At 43.9% G+C, this 22,426-nt stretch overlaps 1 protein-coding gene across 1 annotated transcript in view; it reads left to right on the top strand.

Annotated features, from left to right (window-relative positions):
• Positions 1-20,148, top strand: part of SLC25A33 (solute carrier family 25 member 33) — a 32,536-nt gene extending 12,388 nt beyond the window's left edge. The window contains exons 2-7 of the mRNA XM_045803607.2: positions 264-443; positions 11,198-11,275; positions 13,035-13,135; positions 14,749-14,815; positions 18,219-18,499; positions 19,670-20,148. Coding sequence (XP_045659563.1) covers positions 264-443; positions 11,198-11,275; positions 13,035-13,135; positions 14,749-14,815; positions 18,219-18,499; positions 19,670-19,872 — 910 coding nt within the window. The 3' untranslated portion in view covers positions 19,873-20,148. The remainder of the gene's footprint in view (positions 1-263; positions 444-11,197; positions 11,276-13,034; positions 13,136-14,748; positions 14,816-18,218; positions 18,500-19,669) is intronic.
• The last annotated feature ends 2,278 nt before the right edge of the window (positions 20,149-22,426 follow it).

Genomic DNA, 22,426 nt, shown 5'->3' with positions numbered 1-22,426 from the left:
AGAGACGTCCACAGCATCCACGTAAGCGGGGGGAGGAGGTTAAAAAGCCAGTGATAAAAACCCTAAAGGGTGCACCATAATGTTAACAGTGATTCTCTGTTTAGCTGCTGAGACTTTGACAAATTCTTTTTACCTCCTAGTATGTTCCAATTATGAAATAAACAGGTGCTTTTTTTCTAAATAGAGGAAACTGCAATTTCACACTAATCAGTCTAGGGAATACTCTAGCTTTCCTGATCCTGTTATGATTTCTTCTCTTACAGGTGTGGGGGCACGGTTGGTGCTATTTTCACTTGTCCGCTAGAAGTCATTAAGACACGGTTGCAGTCTTCAAGATTAGCTCTTCGGACAGTCTATTATCCTCAGGTTCATCTGGGGACCATTAGTGGAGCTGGGATGGTGAGACCAACACCCGTGACACCCGGACTCTTCCAGGTTCTGAAGTAAGTTCAGTCCCCATGCTGGACCCTGACCCCCACTATGAGTACAGAAGGTCTTTGAAGCCCCATCAGATGGGGTGTTCTGTTTGCAGTCTCTGTCCAAACTTGAGAATTCGGTTTCCATACTGATAACCTTTGAGCTGTGACCTCCCTTGGCAGCAGGGCTGCGTGTGATCGTCATCCAGGGACAGTCAGAGTAAACCTCACAAAGCAAATCAAAAATCCGTTTAAATTGTTGCATCAAAGTGTTGCTCTTGCCCAAAATCTTTTGTGGGTTGGTGAAGTGACATTAAAAAGTTAAAGACTGCGCATTATATAGAGACAAAATACTCTGATGTTTTTTACTTGCTGTTTGGAAATGATTTTACATTCATAGAAAAGTTGCAACATATATTTAGTGAAATCTTTTTTTAAATATTTGTTTCATACTGAGGCTCCCTGCTTAGTGTGTTATTTTAACTGCTTTAAAAATGTCCCATTTGCTTATGAAGTGGCTGAATAGTCACAGGCTGAATTTGGCTTATCAGTCTCTGCCTAAGGCAGAATCAGAAATGCAGAAGGGCGCTGGGAGGTGTCCCTGAGTTTCAGCTTGGGGCCGTGTACTTTAATAGAGGTGTTCAACAGGGGCGTCTGGCTGGCTCAGTTGGAGCGCCTGACTCTTGATCTCAGGGTTGTGAGTTAAAGCCCCATGTCAGATGTAGAGATGACTTAAAAATAAAAAATCTTGGGACGCCTGGGTGGCTCAGTTGGTGAAGCATCTGCCTTCAGCTCAGGTCACGACCCCAGGTTCCTGGGATCGAGTCCTGCATTGGGCTCCCTGCTCAGCCCGGAGCCTGCTTCTCCTCCTGCCTCCCCCTCCCCCCCCCACCCCACAAACCCGCTCGTGCTCGCTCTCTCTGACAAAAGAAACAAATCTTTAAATAAATAATAAAAAATTTAAAAAAAAATAAATACAGAAGCGGTGCTCAATAAATAGTAGTTGGATTTAGCTAAACATGACACTCGCATCTCTGAAACTTACCACCAGAAAAGGGTGTGCTCAAGAAGGACACTGCTGGTTCGGCAACGTGGATGTTTAGTTGGGAAACGTTAGAAAAAGATGCAATAAAATGGAAATGTTCTGTCTTAATAACCATATCACTTAACACTTTGGACACAATTCAGTCACATTTTAGATAAGGTGGAATGAATTGTAGAGTGCTTAATTTATTTTTAGGCACGTTTTGTTTGTAAAGTCTACCAATGAGTCACCCAGGCCTCCATGCCAGATGTGTGTACGAGTGCCTCTGAGTTTATTGAGCAAAACTGAACAGCAAACCAGCCGCTCAGGGCAAAGTCCCAAGTGAGAGAATCAGAAACCCAGCTAGGGAAAAGGAGGCTGGTACCCAAGACTCCGGGATGATCAGCCAGTTCAGTGAAATCCCGACAAGGGGCTTGGAGACACAAAAGGCAGAAAGCCTACCCGGAGATAGGCCCGGGAAAGAGAAACAGAGATGCGGAAGCACACTTTGATCTGAGTAGCAAGAGAGACAAGCCCACGTCGTTAAAAAGCCATGACTATGGAAACGTCCCTATCCTGGTTTGCCTTTTTACATGTTAAGGCAGTGGCAGCATCTCAAATGACACCTTTCTTCTGAGGAACACAAAGTGCTTTGAACATAATGAAACAGACAGGTAATTTGCCAACTTTACTGACATCCAAAAAGAACTTCCTCTTATGTGCTTGCCAAATAACTCATGACTAGTGGATTTAGCTATTTACTGTAACTGGAAACTGTTACCCAGAAATTGTCAGTGTCAACAGGGCCAAGCTTGTAAGGTAAATAAAGGTAAATGGGGATGTTTCTCTAGTTGAAGTTTTTAGGGTGCATGTTCTTACATTCCTAGTATCTCTGTGTCTCTGTCTCCTGTAAATCTCTCTGTCTCTCTCTATATATGTACATATTTTCCCCCAGCGAGGACAATTGTTTATTAAAATGTAAGTCAAAGAAGACAAAGCCTCTCCATCTTGGAAAATACAGGAACAGTGCCCACACCACACACAGGACAACTCCTTTTCCCTGTGGACCCACAGCAGTCACTGGTTCACGCAGCCACAGCTACACAATCATGAGACGTGACCGATGCATGAATACTTTCTAAAACCCCCTATTCTATATTCACATCAAAGTGTGAATAATGGTAGGGTGCCTGAGTGACTCAGTTGTTAAGCATCTGCCTTCGGCTCAGGGTGTGATCCCAGGGTCCTGGGATCGAGCCCCACATCAGGCTCCTCCGCTGAGAGCCTGCTTCTTCCTCTCCCACTCCCCCTGCTTGTTCCCTCTCTCACTGGCTGTCTCTCTCTGTCAAATAAATAAAAAATCTTTAAAAACAAAACAAAACAAAATATGAATAATGGAAGGATAAAGTAAAATTTCTGTCATCATATTTTGTCAGAAGAGTGTTTGTAAAGTGGCATTTTTCACCCAAGATCTGTTTCATGAGGCTTTATTTCCTCAGCTTGATGTATATATACATTTTTAAGATTCTCAAGTGATTTTTATTAGTTTCCGAGTTAAAAAATGACCACGTTTCTGTAGTATTATTTCATTGATTTTTCACAAGAACCCTGAGCTCAGCGCTCAGGTGTGAAATTATTTTATAGACTCTCATTTTATAGATGAAGAAATGCAAATTAGAGGTTAAGTGACTTGCTCAATGTCATTTCAATGTATATTCACCTTAAAATAGGTTTCCAAGACAGATTTGAAGCAGGTAAGAGTAGATGCCACCCCCCCCCCCGCCCCGCCCCAGCCCGAAGCTCTGCTTCTCCTTCTTCCGCGCGGAAGCAGCAGTGGTTCCAGCTCAAAGTCCCACCGCGCCAGCTGCTGCTTTTGCTCCTTTGCTGAGTCTCCGGGACAGCCTTTTGGTGTTTGAGGGCCCCAGGGCTCCCAGGGTGACCCTCTGCCCTCGCTCCCGCTGCCCCTTCCAGAATCACCTTTAGTCTTGTGGCTTTAAGCTTCCAGCGTTTGTCTTCTGAGCCTCACACGTTAGTCCAGCGGCCTGTTGGACATCTCAGCTGGGGTGTTTACTGGGCATCCGAAGTGCAACTTGTGCAGAATGGAACTTCGCCAAACCTGCCGCTCCCAAAGTCGTCTCCGTGTCTGTTAAAGGCAGCTCTGTCCTTCCCCCTCTGGATCTGAGGCCCCAGAGTCATCCTGAGATCTTAGGTCTCACGGCACCGCAGGAAGATCTCCCAGCTCTGCCTCCAGAACATGTACAGAACCTGACCCCTCTGCACTGCTTTCTCTGCTGCTGTCGTGACGGCAGCCACCATATGTCACCTGTGTTACTGGACTGGCAGCCTAACTGTCTCTCGCGTCCTCAGCGTGTTCTGCTCAGAGATCTTCTGCTCAGTTCCCTCCAGGGGCTGCCCTCTCCTGCCAAGTTGCGCTTGCCCCTCACTAGGCCCTCCACGGCTGCCACCCCTCCCCTCCCCTGACTTCGCCGACTTCTCCCGCACCCAGCTACCCTGGCCTTTCCTTCTCAGCCTTTTATCCTGGGAGCAGTGGAACATCTGCTGAGGAAGGGCCTTTGTACCAGTACCAGGACGCCGTCTGCCTGGCTGATGCCCAGTTGTCACCTTTGCGGAAAGGCCTTGCAGTGACCATGCTATTTAAAACTGAGCCCTCCCCTCACGCCCCATCCCTTCTTCCTGTGCTGTTTTTATCTCTGGCACTTACCCTCCATCCAACATACAGTGTAGTTGACGTATTTATATTGTTTATTTTCTCTCTGCCCCCACCAGAATGGAAGTTCCTTGAACACAGGGACTGTGATTTGTCTTGGTCCTTGAGGTGTCCCCACATACGTAGAATGCTGCCTACCACATAGTAGTAAGCATTCAGTACCAGTAGAACGAATGGATGAATTTGGGCATGTCGTAAGATACCGAATATAAAGGGTTCAGCACGCACACCGCACCATGTAAATAATAAATATTAGCTGCTGTCATAATCTGTACTTTCTGCGCTTTTTAAACATAAGATTTATAACTGAGTTTCTTGGTGGCCAAAACAGAAAAGGGGAATATTCTATTAAACATAATTCTCATCTGAAGAAAGCATACTTGCTCTGCAGGGGAAATATGTCTTTCTCTGTTAAACGTTCTAGAAGCAGCGTGTTACTCAGCACTTACAAGAAGAGTGTGCGGGCATGGGAGGCTCGCTTTCAGGGTGCTGTAATAGACCATGACTGCTTTTCTTTCTCTCCCCCACACCCTGGGTGCCGCAGCCCTCCTCTTGGACCGAGATTGTTAGCAGCCCTCTCCTCCTCCCATTAACATGGCTGAGCCAAGGGCAGTGATGGGTGTCTACAGAAAGGGCTTTTTATCTGGTAAATAACAAAAGGAGGACGAGAGTCAGGCCTCTTCTCTATACCACAAAGCTGCCCATCAGGTTGTCTGTGCACAGTTTCAGAGGACGCTGGGTTACCAAAAACCCAAGTGAAGAAAAACGGTTATTCACTTAAAACTAAGCAGCTGATTTCTAGTCTTCCTCTTTTAGGCAGTACTACTTTAAACGACATAGCAGGCGACAGAATTGCTTTACAGGAAGTTTATTTTTCAAAATGCAAATGTTAGGGGGTAACCTGTTAGGGAAAAAAATCCTCGGCTGGAGCACCAGTAACCTTCACATTTTGAATGTAGTTACTTAACAAGAAAAAAGGCAAGCTGCTCCATATTTAGGCTGTTGGTGTTAGATTTGCCATAGGGATTATTAATACGTCAGTTTATCTCTGGGGTCTGCTTTAAAAAAATCTTAGGAGTTCATCTTTTTCTTTTTTTTTTTCCTCTCAGAGCTCCTATTCCGTAAACTACTCAGGTGCCTTATTTTTGTTTTATCAAGTACTTTTTTAATCTGAAAAGTAATGTATTAGCGAGCTAGTCTCATCTTGTAAAAGCTTTTACGTTCAGATCAGAACTTCGTCTTGAATTAGTCTGCAGTTTGCGGAATGTGATTAAAACTAGCGAAGAGAATCAAATGCTCCAAACAAGACCCTAATTTCCTTTTGCATTTCTTTTCTAAATCAAAGTTGAAATGACTGTGGGAAAATTAGTCTGGATCCTAACATGCTTTCTTACGAAGCCGAAGCGTGCCATTTATAGTAGGAACTTGATTGTTCCAGAAGAGTTTTGTAAACATCCAGATAGGTTAGAAGTTTGAATTATGTAACAGATTTGACTTTTTGCCCACCGTTAATATGCGTAGCTATGGAGACCGTCTTTCCGCCGTTCTTAAAAGGCCTGAGTCACTTGAGGACACAAGTTCCCTACTGCATTATAGATGAGAGGCTTCAGGCTTCCTGGAGCCAGAGTCCCTTAATTGTGTTTGACTGCCTCCCCGGCCTGGCTCTGCACCCCCTACGTTAATGGACCACAGACAGAATCTGAACTTTAAAAAAGTTTGAATATACTGACCTTTCGAAGTCTTTTACATACTCTTCAAGGTGTTACTTGAAAGAAGTTTTTGTTCAGAGAGCTTGGCTTTTTGAAAGCACAGTCCTGTTTTGAGAAAGTAAAAGTAAAGTATTTACAGTTGAAAACACTAAATTCTCATGCTTCTAGTAAGAGCCAAGTGGCTTATTTGAGCCAGTATGAAAGTTCACTCAAAGTGCAAGAGCTTCATTTGGCGTGTTAGGCTTATAGAAACCAAGAATTGTCTTTACTCCACCCCTTGCTTCTGTGACTTTGTGGGCTGTCGTCATGAGTTTAATATTTTTATAACCCATGACCTGTACCTTTTAAAAAAAAAAAAAACTTTTTGCTTTGAAATAATTTCAAACAGAAGAGTTACAGAAATGGTACAGATTACTTGGTTATATTCTTTACCGCAAATCACCAGTTTGTAACATTTGCCACGTTTGTTGTTTTGTTTTGGTTTGGTTTTTTTGCTCTGTATACATACAAATTCGTTCTGAACCATGGGAAAATAGGTTACACATATTATACCCCTTTACCCTGAGTTCTTCAACATTTATTTCCTAAGAACAAGGGTATTCTCTTAAAGCCATGGTACGGTTTTCAAACTCAAGAAATTCAATATTCATATACTGCTTTCTAACTAATCTGCAGTCCATATTCATTCCTTTTATTTATTTGAGAGAGAGAGAGCGCGAGCGTGCGCATGAACAGTGGGAGGGGCAGAGGGAGAAGCTGACTACCTGAGCGGGGAGCCGGACGCAGGGCTCCATCCCAGGACCCTGGGATCATAACCGGAGCCGAAGGCAGACGCTGAACCAGCTGAACCACCCAGGCGCGCCCCCACTCTGGTATTAGACTTTTTTCAAGGAGCCTTTCTTTTCTCCTTGCCGGGTTGTTTTTGGTCTGTTTAACATTAAGATATAATTTACATACCATACAATTTACCCATTTAAAGAATACCATTCAGCTCTTTTTATTATGCGCACAGTTTTGTGTGGCCAACACTGCTAATTTGATTTTTAGAACATTTTTATCCCTACTAAGAGAAACTTCTCTTTTGTAGTCACTCTCCATCACTCACCCCCCGCCTAGGCAACCAACCGCTAATCTGCTTTCTGTCCCTAGATTTGTCTCCTCGGGACGTTTCATACACATAAGTTGAAACAACATACGGCCTTCTGTGTCTGGCTTCTTTCACTTAATCTAATGTTTCTTGAAGGTCATCCTTGTTGTTGTGTTTATCAGTATTTCCTTCCCTTTTGTTGCCAAGTAATGTTACATTGTATGGCTAGGTGTCATTTTAAATGCCTTGTTTTTACATTCCCCAGATGCCATGGGGAAAAAAAAAAAAGAAAGGTACACTCTACTTATAGTAGATGTGCTCTCTAATTGTGTAGTATCTCAGACAGGGGCCCTTCATGTGATACTCGGGGGTGGCCAGAGGGTTTAGGCTGGGCCACCCAAACAAGAGTGTGTCATGGGATCACTTGAAAGGGCCTGGGTTGATAACTGCCAGTAAGGAAAACATTCTATGATTAGAAAATAAGACTATTGTTTAAAAAAGAGAGAGAGAAGAAGACTATTGTCTCCCTGATATTCTGAAATAATTATTTAGATGGAACTAGGGTCTAGTTCATTACTTTTTAACAGAATAGCTTTATTGAGTTGTTATTCACATACCATAAAATTTATCCTTTTAAAGTACGCAATTCAGTGGGCTTTAGTATGGTCACAGAGTTATGTAACCACAGCCTCTATCTAATTCTAGAACATTTTGATCACCCCACAGGAAACATGTACCCATCAGTAGTCATTCCCAGTCCCCCCCCCCCCCGCCCCGGCAACCACTGATCTACTCCCATCTCTGTGGATGGGAATGTTCTTCTCCTTGATGCTGTTATAAACGGAATCAGTTTTTATTTCTGTATGCAGATTGTTCATTGCTACTATGTAGAAATACAGTTGATTTTTGTATATCAATCTCGTATCCTGCAGTCTTGCTGAACTTGTTTATTAGTTACAGTAATCGTTTAGTGTATATTGCTTAGTATTTCCATGTATAAGATTGTGTTGTCTATGTGAATAAAGGTAGTTTAGGTGCGCACCTGGGTGGCTCAGTCAGTTAAGCCTCTGACTCTTGATCTGAGCTCAGGTCTTGATCTCAGGGTCTTGAGTTCAAAAGCCCCATGTTGAGCTCCATGCTGGGCATGGGATCTACTTAAAAAAAAAAAAAAAAAAAAACTTTTGCTTTTTCCTTTCCATTCTTGATACGTTTTACTTCTTATCTAGTTGCTAGCCTGACATTTTTGAGGATAGCTCTTACAGTTACATATATTCTTTGATTTTCAAGCAATTGAAATATTTTACGAACATCCAGAAATTTGAAGAAGAGAAGCTAAGATTCACATTTTTTAGTTTGTACATTCAGGAACTCTAGACCATGAAAAATTACATTGACCTGGAAAAAAAGGAAAGAACAGGAAAGAAAACTGTGAATGGATAAAAGTTGAACATTATCCAGCATGCCAGGGACCAAAACATCAACTTAACCTCTTCACCAAAACTTTCAGCTTTGTTTCTAGAAACTTTATGGGAAAAATGGAAGGTGGTAGAAATAAAATTGGCAGGATTCACTTCACCAGGGAAGACACCATTTTATTTTACCTTCGGTGTCGTAATGAAGGTAAAGCATTGTAGAAACTCTTTTGACAACAGTATGATTATTAGTGAGCCAGATAAACTTAGAATGCTGTTGGATGGAGGTACTAATTACCAAGTGTAGAAAAATCTGCAGTGAGAGAAGGAAATGAAATTAGAGGGGACCTCAGTGTCATAATGTAAATTCTCTTGGATACCATGAAAATTGAGCCATTGAAAAGAATAAATGTAAACAACTTGAAGAAGCAAACTTGAAGAAGCTTTATATTGGAGCAGAAAAATGCCTCTAAAGAATGTTCTACACAGGGGCGCCTGGGTGGCTCAGTCGTTAAGCGTCTGCCTTTAGCTCAGGGCGTGATCCTGGCGTTATGGGATCGAGCCCCACATCAGGCTCCTCCGCTAGGAGCCTGCTTCTTCCTCTCCCACTCCCCCTGCTTGTGTTCCCTCAGTCGCTGGCTGTCTCTCTCTCTCTGTCAAATAAAGTCTTAAAAAAAAAAATGCTCTACACAGTCCTTAGTCATTTTTTTTTTTAAGATTTTATTTATTTATTTGTCACACAAGCAGGGGGAGCGGGAGGGAGCAGGCAGAGACAAAGGGAGAAGCAGGCTCTCCCCTGAGCAGCGAGCCCGATGCGGGTCTCGATCCCAGGACTCTACGATCATAACCTGAGCTTAAGGCAGAGCTTAACCGACTGAGCCACCCAGGCATCCCCCTCTTAGTCACTTTCAATGAGAAAACATATTAACACTTTTTTTTTTTAAGATTTTATTTATTTATTTGACGGAGATAGAGACAGCCAGCGAGAGAGGGAACATAAGCAGGGGGAGTGGGAGAGGAAGAAGCAGGCTCATAGCGGAGGAGCCTGATGTGGGGCTCGATCCCATAACGCCGGGATCACGCCCTGAGCCGAAGGCAGACGCTTAACCGCTGTGCCACCCAGGCGCCCCAACACTTTATTTTTTAAGCACGTTGGCAGGGGTGTGGAAAAATTGGAACCCTTGGGCATTATTGGTAGGAATGTAAAGTGGTACAGCTGCTGTGGTAGATAACACAGCAGATTCTCAAAAAATTAAACATAGAAATTACAATATGATCCAGCAATTCCACTTCTGGGCATGTGCCCCCAAGAATTTAAACTGGGGACCTGAACAGATATTTGGGCACTCATGTTCACAGCAGCATTAATCACAGTAGCCAAAAGTGGAAGCAGCTCGAGGACCTGTCACCAGCTAAATGGGTAAACAACATGTGGCCCATCTACGGTGGAGCATTACTCAGCCTTAAAGAAAGGAAATCCTGGCACATTCTACAGCATAGACGAATGCTAATGGCACCGTGCTGAGTGAAATAAGCCAGCTGCAAAAGGACAAATACAGAACAGTTCCACTCCTATGAGGTCCCTAAAGTAGTCTAATTCATAGAGAAAGAAAGCAGAGTGGTGTTTGCCAAGGGCTGGGTGGGGGGAGGGTAATGGGGAGTTAGTATTTATCAGGTATGGATCGCCATTCAAGGAGGTGAATAGGTTTTGGAGATGGATGGTGATGGTTGCACAACATTGTGGAAATACTTAATGCCACTGAACTGTACACTTTAAAGTGGTACATTTTTATGTGTATATGTTGCCATGATTCTTAAAAATTAAAAAGAAAAAGCAGTATTCTCTTTCAGCTTGAGATACTGTGCTTTGGCTTTTTTTTTTTTTTTTTTTTTTTTTAAGGATTGTATTTATTCATCAGAGAGAGCACAAGCAGGGGGAACAGCAGGCAGAGAGAGAAGCAGTCTCCCCGCCTAGCAAGGAGCCCAGTGAGGGACTCCATCCCAGGACTCCGGGATTATGACCTGAGCCAAAGGCAGATGCCAAATTGACTGATCCACCCAGGTGTCCCTGTGCTTTGGCTTTCTTTCTTTCTTTATTTTTATTTATATTTTTATTTTTTAAAGATTTTATTTATTTATTTGACAGGGAGAGAGCCAGCCAGCGAGAGGGAACACAGGCAAGGGGAGTGGGAGAGGAAGAAGCGGGCTCCCATGCGCAGGGCTGGATCCCAGAATCACACCCTGAGCCAAAGGCAGACGCTTAACGACTGAGCCACCCAGGCGCCCCCTGTGCTTTGGCTTTAAAAAACATTCACCCAGCCCTTGAAAATCTTTTGGTTTTTCTATTCTGTAGATCCCTGATCGGGGCCCTTCTATAATAAGTAAAGATCTGAAAGATAGGGTTATTAGAAATAAGGAGTAAATCCAAAAAAATACGATCCAAAGACATCTCAGAACCTGTTTCTCAGTGGATCTTGTTATAATGAAGACACGATTCCCTGGATCAGCTGCCTTGCCAGGCGCTCCTCCTGCCTCACAGCGCGTAGTACAGACCCTGAACATCTCGGTCCTTCGTGAACCAGGGAAAAGGCTTCCTGAAAACAGGTCAAACTGATGCTTTTGGAGCATGCTTTTTCACTGTAGTAACGAAAGCGGTATTATACCTTCAGCCTTCCGAAGCTGTATCGTAATATAATCAGATAAGAGTCTGGGGTCTGGTAAACATTCCGTTCTGCTTTCACGGAGCTAGTGTGGAGGCCGACACCTCACTGTTTGTATAGGCCCTGTCTAAGGATTTTAAAGATCTTCTCTTATTATTCAGGTCAATCTTGGAGAAGGAGGGACCAAAGTCACTTTTTAGAGGCTTGGGTCCAAATTTGGTTGGAGTTGCGCCATCAAGGTAAGCATTGAATGTTCCGCTGGCTCACGTGGTACACGGTACTCCTTTCGTCCTGAAGGGCAGTACTGCTAGGTTGGCCAGTTTCTTCTGTATGGGATTTGTCTAGATGCTCTGACAAACAGAATAGTGACAACCAGTGTGTCTTTTGATGTGTGTGTGTGTGTATGCGTGTGTCAGAGATTCTAGTTATTTTATTCTTCAGTGAAAATCCGTCTATTCTCATCACATGGAATCTTCTCTAAACAAGTATCTGCTACTTCAAATATGGTGCGTGGCCAGCAGTATTGGCCTCCCCCGGGGCTGGTTAGCACTGCACACTCTGAGACATACCCCAGACCTGCGTCAGAATCTGCATTCTGCAAGGTCCACAGGTGACTCATATGTACTTGGTTGCACTGATCTGAAGCAATTTTAAAGGCTTCTAGGCGTTATTTAAAACATCCTTATTTCTGTTACAAGGCTTAAATCTCTTGAAAGCCTGTTTGGTAAAAGTGAACAGGTCAGTGTGTGTGTAGCATGCCTCTGAAAAGTAGGTAAGAAACTGCTCCTAGAAACTGCCTCCTGGAAGGGGAGCTGGTGGCAGGGGTAGGATACTTACATTACTGTATGGAATACTCGGATGGACTTTAAAGAGAATTACAAAAATGAAAATGTTGTCTATAAGGTGAAGACTTAAAGCTTCCTAGAATTCTTGCAGATTTGTGCTCCAATTTATACACATACACCTGAGGATGTTGTGAAAATTCAGATTCTTAGTAAATCCATTTGTTCCTTTAGAATTTTGTAGCATATGTGTATCGTCTATTTTAAAATAAAAGCACTGGTCTGTGAGATTAAATGGGGTACGCATTGTTAATAGATGGCAGACATACTGCATATGTGTAGTAAATAAAATTGAGCTGTATCTCCTTGAGGACAGTGCTAATTTGGTAACCCTGTTAATCCGATGTAGCTTCCTGGCTGCCACACCCATTTAGAACAGTTGGCACCTAGGAAAACAATACTGTTACATAACGCAGTGATGATAAGTAGTCCAGAACCTAAGTTAAAAAATACATTCTATGATTGATGCATTGGCCAACCAAAATAAGGAACCATTTTCCCTCGCGTTGCTGGTGAAGGAGCAGGGAAAACACCAACCAGCCCCTACTCCCCAGCCCCAGTAAGAAAGAAGTCAAAAGAGGGAAAGCAGGCAAAGACCAGACCAGAGCCAGGGGTGGCGATGGGGGGGGGGGTGCTTAGGACGGGGCTACAGAAACTACGGGGATTAAGGGAGGCAGGGGCGTATTCAGTGGCGGAAACTCTGTATGAAGACAAACCTGTGATGGTTGTTCCTACGTGACCCTGAGTCACCCAAAAAAAAAAAAGTCAAATTATATTTGACATACCCATTGTGGTGTAAGGCAGGACAAGTGTGGTATGTTTTAGAAGTATTACAAATTTTGAAAGTTTTAGTATAGATTTTGGTGCTTAGAGAATTGACATCCAGAATGAAGTATATCAGTGAATTTTGTATAATACCAAAATGTCCTCCTCTGCCATTATTCTGGAGACTTCTGCCATCACTGAATACTTTCCGGAGGGATACGCAGGACCTTTCTCTAGGGGCCTGCGGCAGCTTTTGGTTTTACAGATGAGATCGAGGTTTTGGTTACATGTTAACCTACTTTCTCCTGTTTTCCTAAATTTTTCAGAGGTTGTGGAGGGGCATATCTAGTGCCATGCCAATGTCTGTAGCGTTCTCTCTTTCTTCAAACAGGGCTGTGTACTTTGCGTGTTACTCCAAAGCCAAAGAGCAGTTCAATGGCATTTTTGTGCCTAACAGTAATATTGTGCATATTTTCTCAGCTGGCTCTGCAGGTATGTTACCCTAGTGAGTGGAGATAAGTTTCTCACTTTCCTAAAGCATGTGTTGTCCCAAAGAGCTTTTTCCGGGAATTAGAAATTAGCTCTTTGCTTCTTTTGCATCTAAAAGCATTTTTCTAACACTTACGTTAGAACTAATAAAACATGAATGTTTGAGAATAGTTTGTAACTTGGTTCCATTTTCTTTGACAACTAAAACTTTTACTCTGCCTCAGAATTTACTTGTGCTCGTGCATACTACTGGTGAGTGTTATGTTTCTTTTAAAGGAATATTCTTGCGTTTTCATGTCTTCCTGTTTCATTAATATTTTAAAGATGGAGCTCTTTTGTGTGGCTCCCCATGGTGTCCAGTGTACCCTGTGGACAGCTGGCATTTCTGTCCACAGCCGGATTCTGGGATGAGGGCTCGGGGTTGTGGAGGAGATCTTTTAGGAGGGCTGGTCCAGATCAGGTAGAATGGGAGTTATTCCACTTACTGTAGAAAATTCATAATGGGGTTTGTTCCCCAGGAAATACTTGGCAAAGAAGCACGGACTTGTAGATTGCTGAGCGAAGTCTCTGTCTTTTTAGGTATCATTTTGTGTCTTGTGTAATAGAAGAGGATCCTAGAGAACTTAAACAGGCATTCTGTGAAGTATTTTTGCCTCCTGCCAGACTGTAAGGTTTTGTTTGCCTCTGTCGCTCCAAATAGGTTCTGGTAACCTATCTCAGTAGTTATAAGTCATAATTACTAGATCCCAAGTAGAAGATAGCGTGTGCAAAGCTGCTTCACACAAGAAAGGAGTTTCTACCCAATACGGAGCTCCGAGGAAGAAATGCGGAGTGGCAGAATGAACGGATCAGCCCTCACTTACGAGGGTGGTTGTGAGTGAGCTATAAGCTCTAAGCTGGTCATCAGATTTGTGACTTTGCAAAATTAACTTAGAGGAACTGTTGGCAAATAAACCACTCTCTGGGTTCCTAATTAATCTGCTTAGGACTGTGGAGGGGACGAGGTGTTCAGAACTCACTATGTGTCAGGCTGATGCCATGGTACTACTCTTTCTGGTTGGTCTGGAACAATGAGCAATGTTAAGATGAGGAAGACTTGAAAAATGGTTCCTGTAAGCAGATCAGTCTTTAAAACTTCCAATTCCCTGAGATGATTAGTGAGATACTAAACTGTGTATGTTCAAATTCAGGTAAATGGAGATTTAGCAGCTTCTATTTTAAGTTTGATATAAGCTAACCTTTTGGATTAGATCACTAACTTAAAACCAAATTATTTCTGGACCTGAAGCTTATAAATTGAATTTTAGAATAGTTTCCATATTTATTATAGGAATTGCATTTACAGAAATATCAACAGCACCACCTACAGGTTGGAAAGACTAGACAGGGCTCTAGAAAATTGAGAGATTTGTTTTAGGTCCAACGTATCAATAGATGTTACATTTTAGGGGACTGTAACTTCCATCTGCAGTCTGGAAATGTAACTGCTTCATACTATCCATTTTTACTATTAAGCTATTTAAATCTTGATCTAAGTTTATCATACGAAATAGCTTTAATAAGCATGGACTGTGTTGAGTGATGACATTTTCTGTTGGTTTTTTTTTTCCTTCCAGCTTTTGTCACAAATACCTTAATGAATCCTATATGGATGGTTAAAACCCGGATGCAGCTAGAACGGAAGTAAGTTATTAATTGTCTTTCCTTAATGTCCATGGAGATTTTCTTCTTCCTCCCAACTGCAGTTGTGAAAAGAGGTGTACAGAGCCCTTAGGCATCCCCATCCTTGTTTTTTTCTGAATATAAGCTATATATAGAAACGCCTCTTGTTTTGAGATGTGTGCTGCCAGCCATTGTGGGGAGATGAGGACCAACAGAAGTAACACCCAGGGGGAGGTTGGAAGTTTGCCCACCTGACCCCTGATCTGCTCCTGACTTCTCTCAGATAGTTGGTGCGTCTCTGCTCTTGGCTGACCTCACCCTCAGTTGAAGCGCTGGGGCTCCTCCAGATGGCCTCTCTTTTACAAGTGGGAAGATGCCAGTAAGGGTAAAGTGGCAAATGCCTTCAGGCCTCCAAAGGGTCCCTTGGATGTACTAGATTTCTGCCCTGAACCTCTGGCCCTGGCCGTGGTTCCTACCATTCTCATGCTGTGGATCCCTTTGGCAGTCTGGGGAGGCCTCTGCAGTTGCCTCTCAGAATAATATTTTTGAAAGTGGAAACCAATTGTTGAAGTACAATTATCATTGTTTTTTAAAATGATGCAGTATAGTAATATACTTCTTTAATACAGTAAATAACAAGATCAAGCAGTGGCCCAATAATCAGCCTAATTTCAAAGACGTGATGGTGATAAGCGTCATTGAATTCTAGAACCCTTGTGTAACTGTGTGGCCTGGAAATATGTGCAGGCACTGGAAGCTTTCGGCTAGTTGAGCCAAACTGTAGGCAGCCTGAAAAGAGAGAAGCAGCAAGAATGCCCCCCTGGATGTATAGCCAGGGATCTGCCTTAATTTGCTTTTTCTCTCTAAATGACCATGGAAATCTCTGAATTGGTCTCGGATTCCACGTTTCCCCCATCCATTCTGTGTGAAAGAACCTTAGAGAATGCATCAGATCTCATCATTTTGGACAGATGGCTAGCTCATAATCCTTCGATGAATCTTGCATACTCTCACGGTCAAATCCTAACTCCTGGGCTTAACATTCAAGGTCCTTTGCAATTTTCTGAAACTGTCATGTGCTTTTAGACTTCCATCTCCTTGAGTGTGCTGTCCCTCCCCGGGAATCCCTCTCCCCCTCTTGTCGCTCAAGAACACCTGCTTGTCCTTCAGGCTGCTGACCAGCGTCCTCTCCTGGAAACCTTTGGCCACCACTCCCCATTCCCGCTGTGCCCCACACAGTCCTGGTGTCGTCCCTGCTCAGCAGCAGGTGCACGCACAAGCCGGCTAAGAGCCTGGACGTGCGCTCTTTCCAATCTACCTCGTAAGCGTCCATGCTCAGGACATTGTATTTGTTTATCTTCTTAAGATTTACTTATTTATTTTAGAGAGAGAAAGAGTGCGTGAGGGGGTGGAGGGGCAAAGGGAGAGAGAATCCTCAGGCAGACTCTCCGCTAAGCACAGAGCCCACCTCAGGGCTGGGTCCCAGGACCCTGAGATCATGACCTGAGCCGAAATCAAGAGTTGGATGCTTAACCGACCGAGCCACCTGGACAGTGCCATGCTCAGGACATTTTATTTTTTATTGTTATTTTTTAAAGATTTTATTTATTTGACACAGAGAGGGACAGCCAGCAAGAGAGAGAACACAGGAGGGGGAGTGGGAGAGGAAGAAGCAGGCTCCTAGCGGAGGAGCCTGATGTGGGGCTCGATCCCAGAACGCCAGGATCATGCCCTGAGCCGAAGGCAGACACTTAACAGCTGAGCCACCCAGGCGCCCCTCAGGACATTTTAAAGCTTTGTTTGGGTGGGCTCCGTTAACCGGTCCTGCAATGGTGCATATTTATTGCATGCTTGCTGTGCAGTAGTCACTGGGGAAACAGCAGGGAATAAGCCATAGGCCCTGCCTTCCAGAAACTCACAGCTTTGCAGAAAATAAAGAGAATTGCAGGCTGGTGAAATGGGGGCCAGAAATGCTAAGGACCCCTCCAGGCAGGGGCGGGCATAGGAGGGCCTCCTGCGGCAGTGATGTCCACCCCTACCATCCCAAAAATAACAGGGGAAGAGGCCATGGCACATGCTTCAGGCTGAGAATGGGGTATGAGGAAAATCGAGAGACAAGAAGCATTCGTTCCTTCGGGACCCAAAGGAAGGGAAGCATGGTTGGAGTGTGCTGTGTGTGTGTGTGTGTGTGTGTGTGTGTGTGTGTGTACGGCGGGGGGGGGGGGGGCATTATAGAAAGCCAAGGCTGCAGAAATGCATGGGGGTGGGGCCACATCCTTCAAAGCTTGGGAGGGTCTTGGAGTTTGGCTTTGGGCTCTAATTTGAGGGCCATGGAGAGCCATTAGAGCCGTGGTTTGGGGTGGGAGTGGGGAACACTCCATCCCCCCCAGGGGACATTTGACAGTGTCTGGAGACACGTCCAGTTGTCACAACTTAGGTGGGATGCTTTGGCATCTCATGTGTAAAGGCTGGGTTATTACTAAACTCCCAGCTCTGCAAGCACAGCTTCTGCGGCACAGAATCATCTGGTGGAAAGTGTCAGTAGTGCCCAGACTGAGAAACTCCACATTAGAGGCTTTTAAGCAGGGCAGTGGTGTGGCTGGTCACTCCAGCCAGGGTGTAGAGAAGCAGCCTTGGAAAGACACAGTGAAGAAGGGAGAGCCTGTTGTGGCTGGTTGGAGCAGGGGACACGCTTGTCTTCAGCCCCGAGGGAGGGCTCTGGGGTTCCCTCTGCATCAGGCTGTTCAGAGTACTTCCCATCACGAGCCAGGAGCAGCGAACCTGAGGCCTTCTATTAGTTATAGTGTGGTTTATTCGATGTTTTATCATTTCATAAATTTAGAAATAATGGAATCAAAACACGCCATCTGGAGACTAGCGTTAGGAAGGCTTACTGGTGTAAGCACCTCGCGCTCACTGCCCAGTCGGAATGTTGGTGAGGCTTTTCCTTGGCATTTTCTGAAAGCAGGTTTGTGCCATGATTGTAATTCTGCTCTACACACAATTGTGTCCTGCTCTCCACGCAGGCACTTCACACAGCTGACTGCCTTCACAACTGTGTTAATCTAGTACGGGTAGCATCGTTTACTTATCTATGCTAGTCCTATTTTTAGATAATTTGGATTGTTTTGATTATATCGCAGTTATATTTTCCTCTGTGATGAATGTCTTCGTCCGGCTCTTTCCAAAATTAGGTCAAAGGCTATGGACGTGTTTTCATGACTCTCCGTACAGATGCACACACTGCTCTGTGGCTTAGCAGGTGTCCCAGCCCCCGGGCTCGGTGAGCACAGGACAGGGAAGACACATTTCACCTGCCGTATAATTTCTCTTTATACTCAGTGCTCATTTTTTGCAGCCTGATAGACGAGCCAAGCTCCTCCTGAGTGTGCATTTTAACGGCTTTTCATTGATCTTTACACAGAGTGAGAGGCTCCAAGCAGATGAACACGGTCCAGTGTGCTCGCTATGTTTACCAGACAGAAGGCATTCGAGGCTTCTACCGGGGATTAACGGCCTCCTATGCTGGAATTTCAGAAACTATCATCTGTTTTGCTATTTATGAAAGTTTGAAGAAGTATCTGAAAGAAGCTCCGTTAGCCTCTTCTACAAATGGGACTGAGAAAAATTCCACAAGTTTTTTTGGACTTATGGCAGCTGCTGCGATTTCTAAGGGATGTGCTTCCTGCATCGCTTATCCACACGGTATGTTTTGCTTTTTCTTCCAAACAGTAGAACAGCTGTGAGGTTTGTGTCATCGTCCGTATACCTGGGCTTCTGCAGCTCACAGTGAACGCAAGTCCCTGCACGTGCTAAGGTGACAGAGTACAAGTGAGGCTGCATTCTGCTGTCGGTTATGTCAGCGGCAGGCACTCAAGCCCGTTCAGCTCCAGCATCTCATGGCCAGAACGTACTGTGCAGAATGTAGGCCCTGTGTTGTAGAACTTCGGATGTTTTCAGAGAAGCCAAAAATCTGGATTTTATTTAAAATTCCTCGATTTAAAAAAACGGTGTGGGTGCCAACCAAAAAAAAAACCCCTCAGTTTCCACTTTGAATGGAGTGTTGAGTGAGGCTCCTTTGCTAAGTCTTTTTTTAAGGAATTAGAGACCTAATGTTCCACTGACCTACTTAAAAAAAGAATAGCTTAGTTTATTGTACCACGAAAAACAGGTTTTGTTTTCAAAAGCCTGCTGTACTGTCAGCTCTGACGAATGTACATGGTCAACTCCAAAGCAGGTAATTGAGCCCCCGTCACGTGCTGGGGCACTAAGCGGCCCCCCAGGGCTCAGGGAAAAGAGGTTGGGCTGCCTCCCATGGTGGGGTGGGGAGACGGGAGCATGTCAAGCAGTGACAGGTGTCATGCTCGGGGTGCCTGCGTCGGGGAGGGCCAGGTGTGCAAAGGTCTGAAAATGCAGGAGGCAGCTTTTGAGCTGGAGAGAGCGGTGGAGAAGGGTTTTAGTAGGAGAGGAGGTTGGCAAGTACATGAAAAGAAAATCTTGATGATTTGCCATGCTTAATACAAATTACACCTTCAGTGAAATTATGGCGTTCGCTTAATTGGGAGTAGAAAACCACAAACTATCTTAAAATGAAGTCCCATTCAAAGTAAGCTTTTACAATCCCTTAAAAGTTATTTTGTACTTTTGTTTGTATATGTAATGTCCCTAATTACCATTTCCCAGAGTTAGAAAATGTTCTAAAAAGGTCGCAACTTTTCATTGTCGTAAAGGACTCTGCTGTCCAAGTAGAGCTGCGATGGCAAATAGCCAGAGATGTGCATTGGCGGTTACAGAGCTGTGTGCTTTGAAATCGCTCATTGTATCGCTTGGTGATGCAGTTCGTTTGTAGCATAAAGTATGTGTTTCTCTCTGCAGAAGTCATAAGGACACGGCTCCGGGAGGAAGGCACCAAGTACAAGTCTTTCATCCAGACTGCTCGGCTGGTCTTCCGGGAAGAAGGTTACCTTGCCTTTTATAGAGGACTCTTTGCCCAGCTCATCCGGCAGATTCCAAATACTGCCATTGTGTTGTCTACCTATGAGTTAATTGTGTACCTGTTAGAAGACCGTACCCAGTAACGGGCCAGAAAATTGTGCTCTAGAGGAATAAAATTGAAAAAGTCTAGAGAAATTTTTTTTCCATTGATGTTTAGAATGTTTGAGACTGAAACAGGAAAGGCCATAAAATATGTGGCCCATATCACCCATTGGACATTTCCTTTTGGATTCATGTTTTCTGGAAGGTTTAAATTCATTAACGTTAATAGTTAATTATAACTTTTGTTTTTTTAACTTAAGAGGATTCAGGATTAAGCAGCAGCTAAATTAAATCACGCTACTTAATTTAAGTATAAATTTGGTTTGTGTCCTCTTTTATGTTCACTGTGCCATAAGTAAGTACTTAGTGAATCATGACCCTAGAAATGCAGAGAAAACCTGCAAAATCAAACTACAACTTGTTTTCTCATCTGACACTCCACCGCTGAATAGGTAAGATGTGTCACGTTTTGGTGGCACTGGGTGGACCGGGACACACTTGCCAGCCATTTTTCTTACCTGTACATTTCCAAGTCTTGTGCAGATTGAAAATTGAAGCCTTCAAGCTGTTGAGTTAAAAAATAATTACAACTTTCTGATACTAAATATTTTAAACTGTAAACATGTTTCTAAAGTTATCCTTTATCCCCAGTTTGAACCAAAGACAGGAGTTTAATGAACTGTTTACCGATCGTCTTAGTCCTGGACCAATTTCCAGAAGTTAAGCCTGGTCAAGCCCAGGTACCTTGTAAGTGTCGGCTGTGAATGTGGAGTAGGGTGAATAATAGACCTTTCCTGTCAGGTCTTTAACCCTGTTCTTGGGTCCCTAGCACCGGAGGAGAGGGACATGACATGGGGTTCATTGCCCACCTCTCAGAGAGTTCACTTATATTCTCACAGGAGGTGTGTTTAAATACCCTAGTTCACTGTGTTTTAAACAAAAAACAAAAAAAAAAACCTAGAAATGACAGATGACCAGAATTTTAACCACACCCCATCAATCCCTACTTTTGAAGGAAATTTAAAAAGGGACAAAGGTAACGCAGAAGGCAGGTAGGACGGACGGTCTTCAATTAGCTCTTCCGCTGGAATTTGCTTATTGTCCGCTGAGGTTTTCAATCTGAATATCTAGAAAGATACTGGATTCTAATAATTGATGCATTGTCATTTCAGATTCAGATGCGCTGGTGGGGATGAGAATAGGATATTTTCAAATTGTATTTAAATGGAGTTTAATTTTGCTCACCTTTCGGCATGAAGGAGGCGAGCTGGCATGCCCGAGCTCACTGGCAGAATTCGCTTCCATTTCAACAGCTGTGTAGAAGTCCAAATAAATCATCTTAGTCAAAGCATCAGTGCTTGTAAACCGCATGGCAGTCAAGAGATTTCTGTTCCAGGAGCTCAGTTTAACTGTTTAATAGTGGTGTTTAGTAACATCTTCCTATTTTAGTATTCATATTAAAACCTGAATTTTTCCTCAAGATTTGAAGGTTTAAAAATTAGGTTGCTTAATACTCGCTAGTTGGATATGAGAATTATTTGAAAATAATTTTCATTTTTACATTCTTGAATTAATAAATTTGATGCTGACCTAGGATCGTTTAGTCCTCTGCTTGCTTCTCCTGCACCAGGACATTGAGATGAGAAAGGTTGAGCACCAGAAGTAGGAAGAAAAGCAGGAAGCTCTATAAAGGGGCTTGTCCGATCTGAAATGGGCATTGTCACTGTTTGAGCTGTCCATGGAGGGGTCCCATGGTTGATTTCTCTCTTGGGCACAAGCTCAGTCTTCGGCATTTCATTGTTTTTAAGTAGCCATATATATGACTTGGAAAACCCTCATTGCTTACCCACTGGGTGCCAGTGTGTAAGACGTTCTGTATTTTCTCATGGAAATGGTTTCTCGCAACCTCATGAGGCAGGTGTTAACCGTGATCCACATTTTATAAATAAGAGAGGCTCAGGTTTAATGACTTGCTTGAGGTCTGAGAGATGGTAAGTTGTAAAATGGCCAGCAGTGGGTTTGTAGTGCTTGTAGGGTAGATGACTATAAGGTAGAGGGGACATCTGAGCCTGAGGAATGGTCTGACCGAGGCCAGGGTCCAGCAAACCACCCCGTTCTCTCAGGGATCAGGAGCCCGCAGGCACTACCCCAAAGGTGAGATTCTGCTGGTAACACCCAGGAAGGACGCAGTTGTTGGGTGCGTTCTGCGGTCTCTGAATCTTCCTTGGAAAGAAAACAGTACTGAAATACAGTGCCACACATTTTGAAGGAGGTTTCACTGATGTTTGTTCATTCTTGGTGAGAGCAGCCACACAACCAAGGCAAGGCTCTGGCCCTGACCCAAGCGGCAGAAACAGGAGCGGCCTCTCTCACCAGCCCCTGGGTCCTGTGCCCTGCTCCCTGTCCTCTCCGCAGCTCCTAGGAATGCTGGTGCCTAGGGTGCAGGACAGAGTAACTGGCAATAAGAAACAGCGGGAAAATTTGCTGCGAAATAACCCCACACTGACACTGCCCCACCACAAGAAGAACTCGTGTTGACCTCAGAAACACTGGAAAAGTGTGGACACTGAGACAGGTATCGTGTAACTGAATAGG

This window comes from Ursus americanus, chromosome 33, assembly GCF_024610735.1.
Source record: "Ursus americanus isolate L20-20 chromosome 33, mUrsAme1.1.p, whole genome shotgun sequence".
NCBI classification, from domain to species: Eukaryota; Metazoa; Chordata; class Mammalia; order Carnivora; family Ursidae; genus Ursus; species Ursus americanus.
This window is presented reverse-complemented; position numbering and strand designations above follow the sequence as displayed.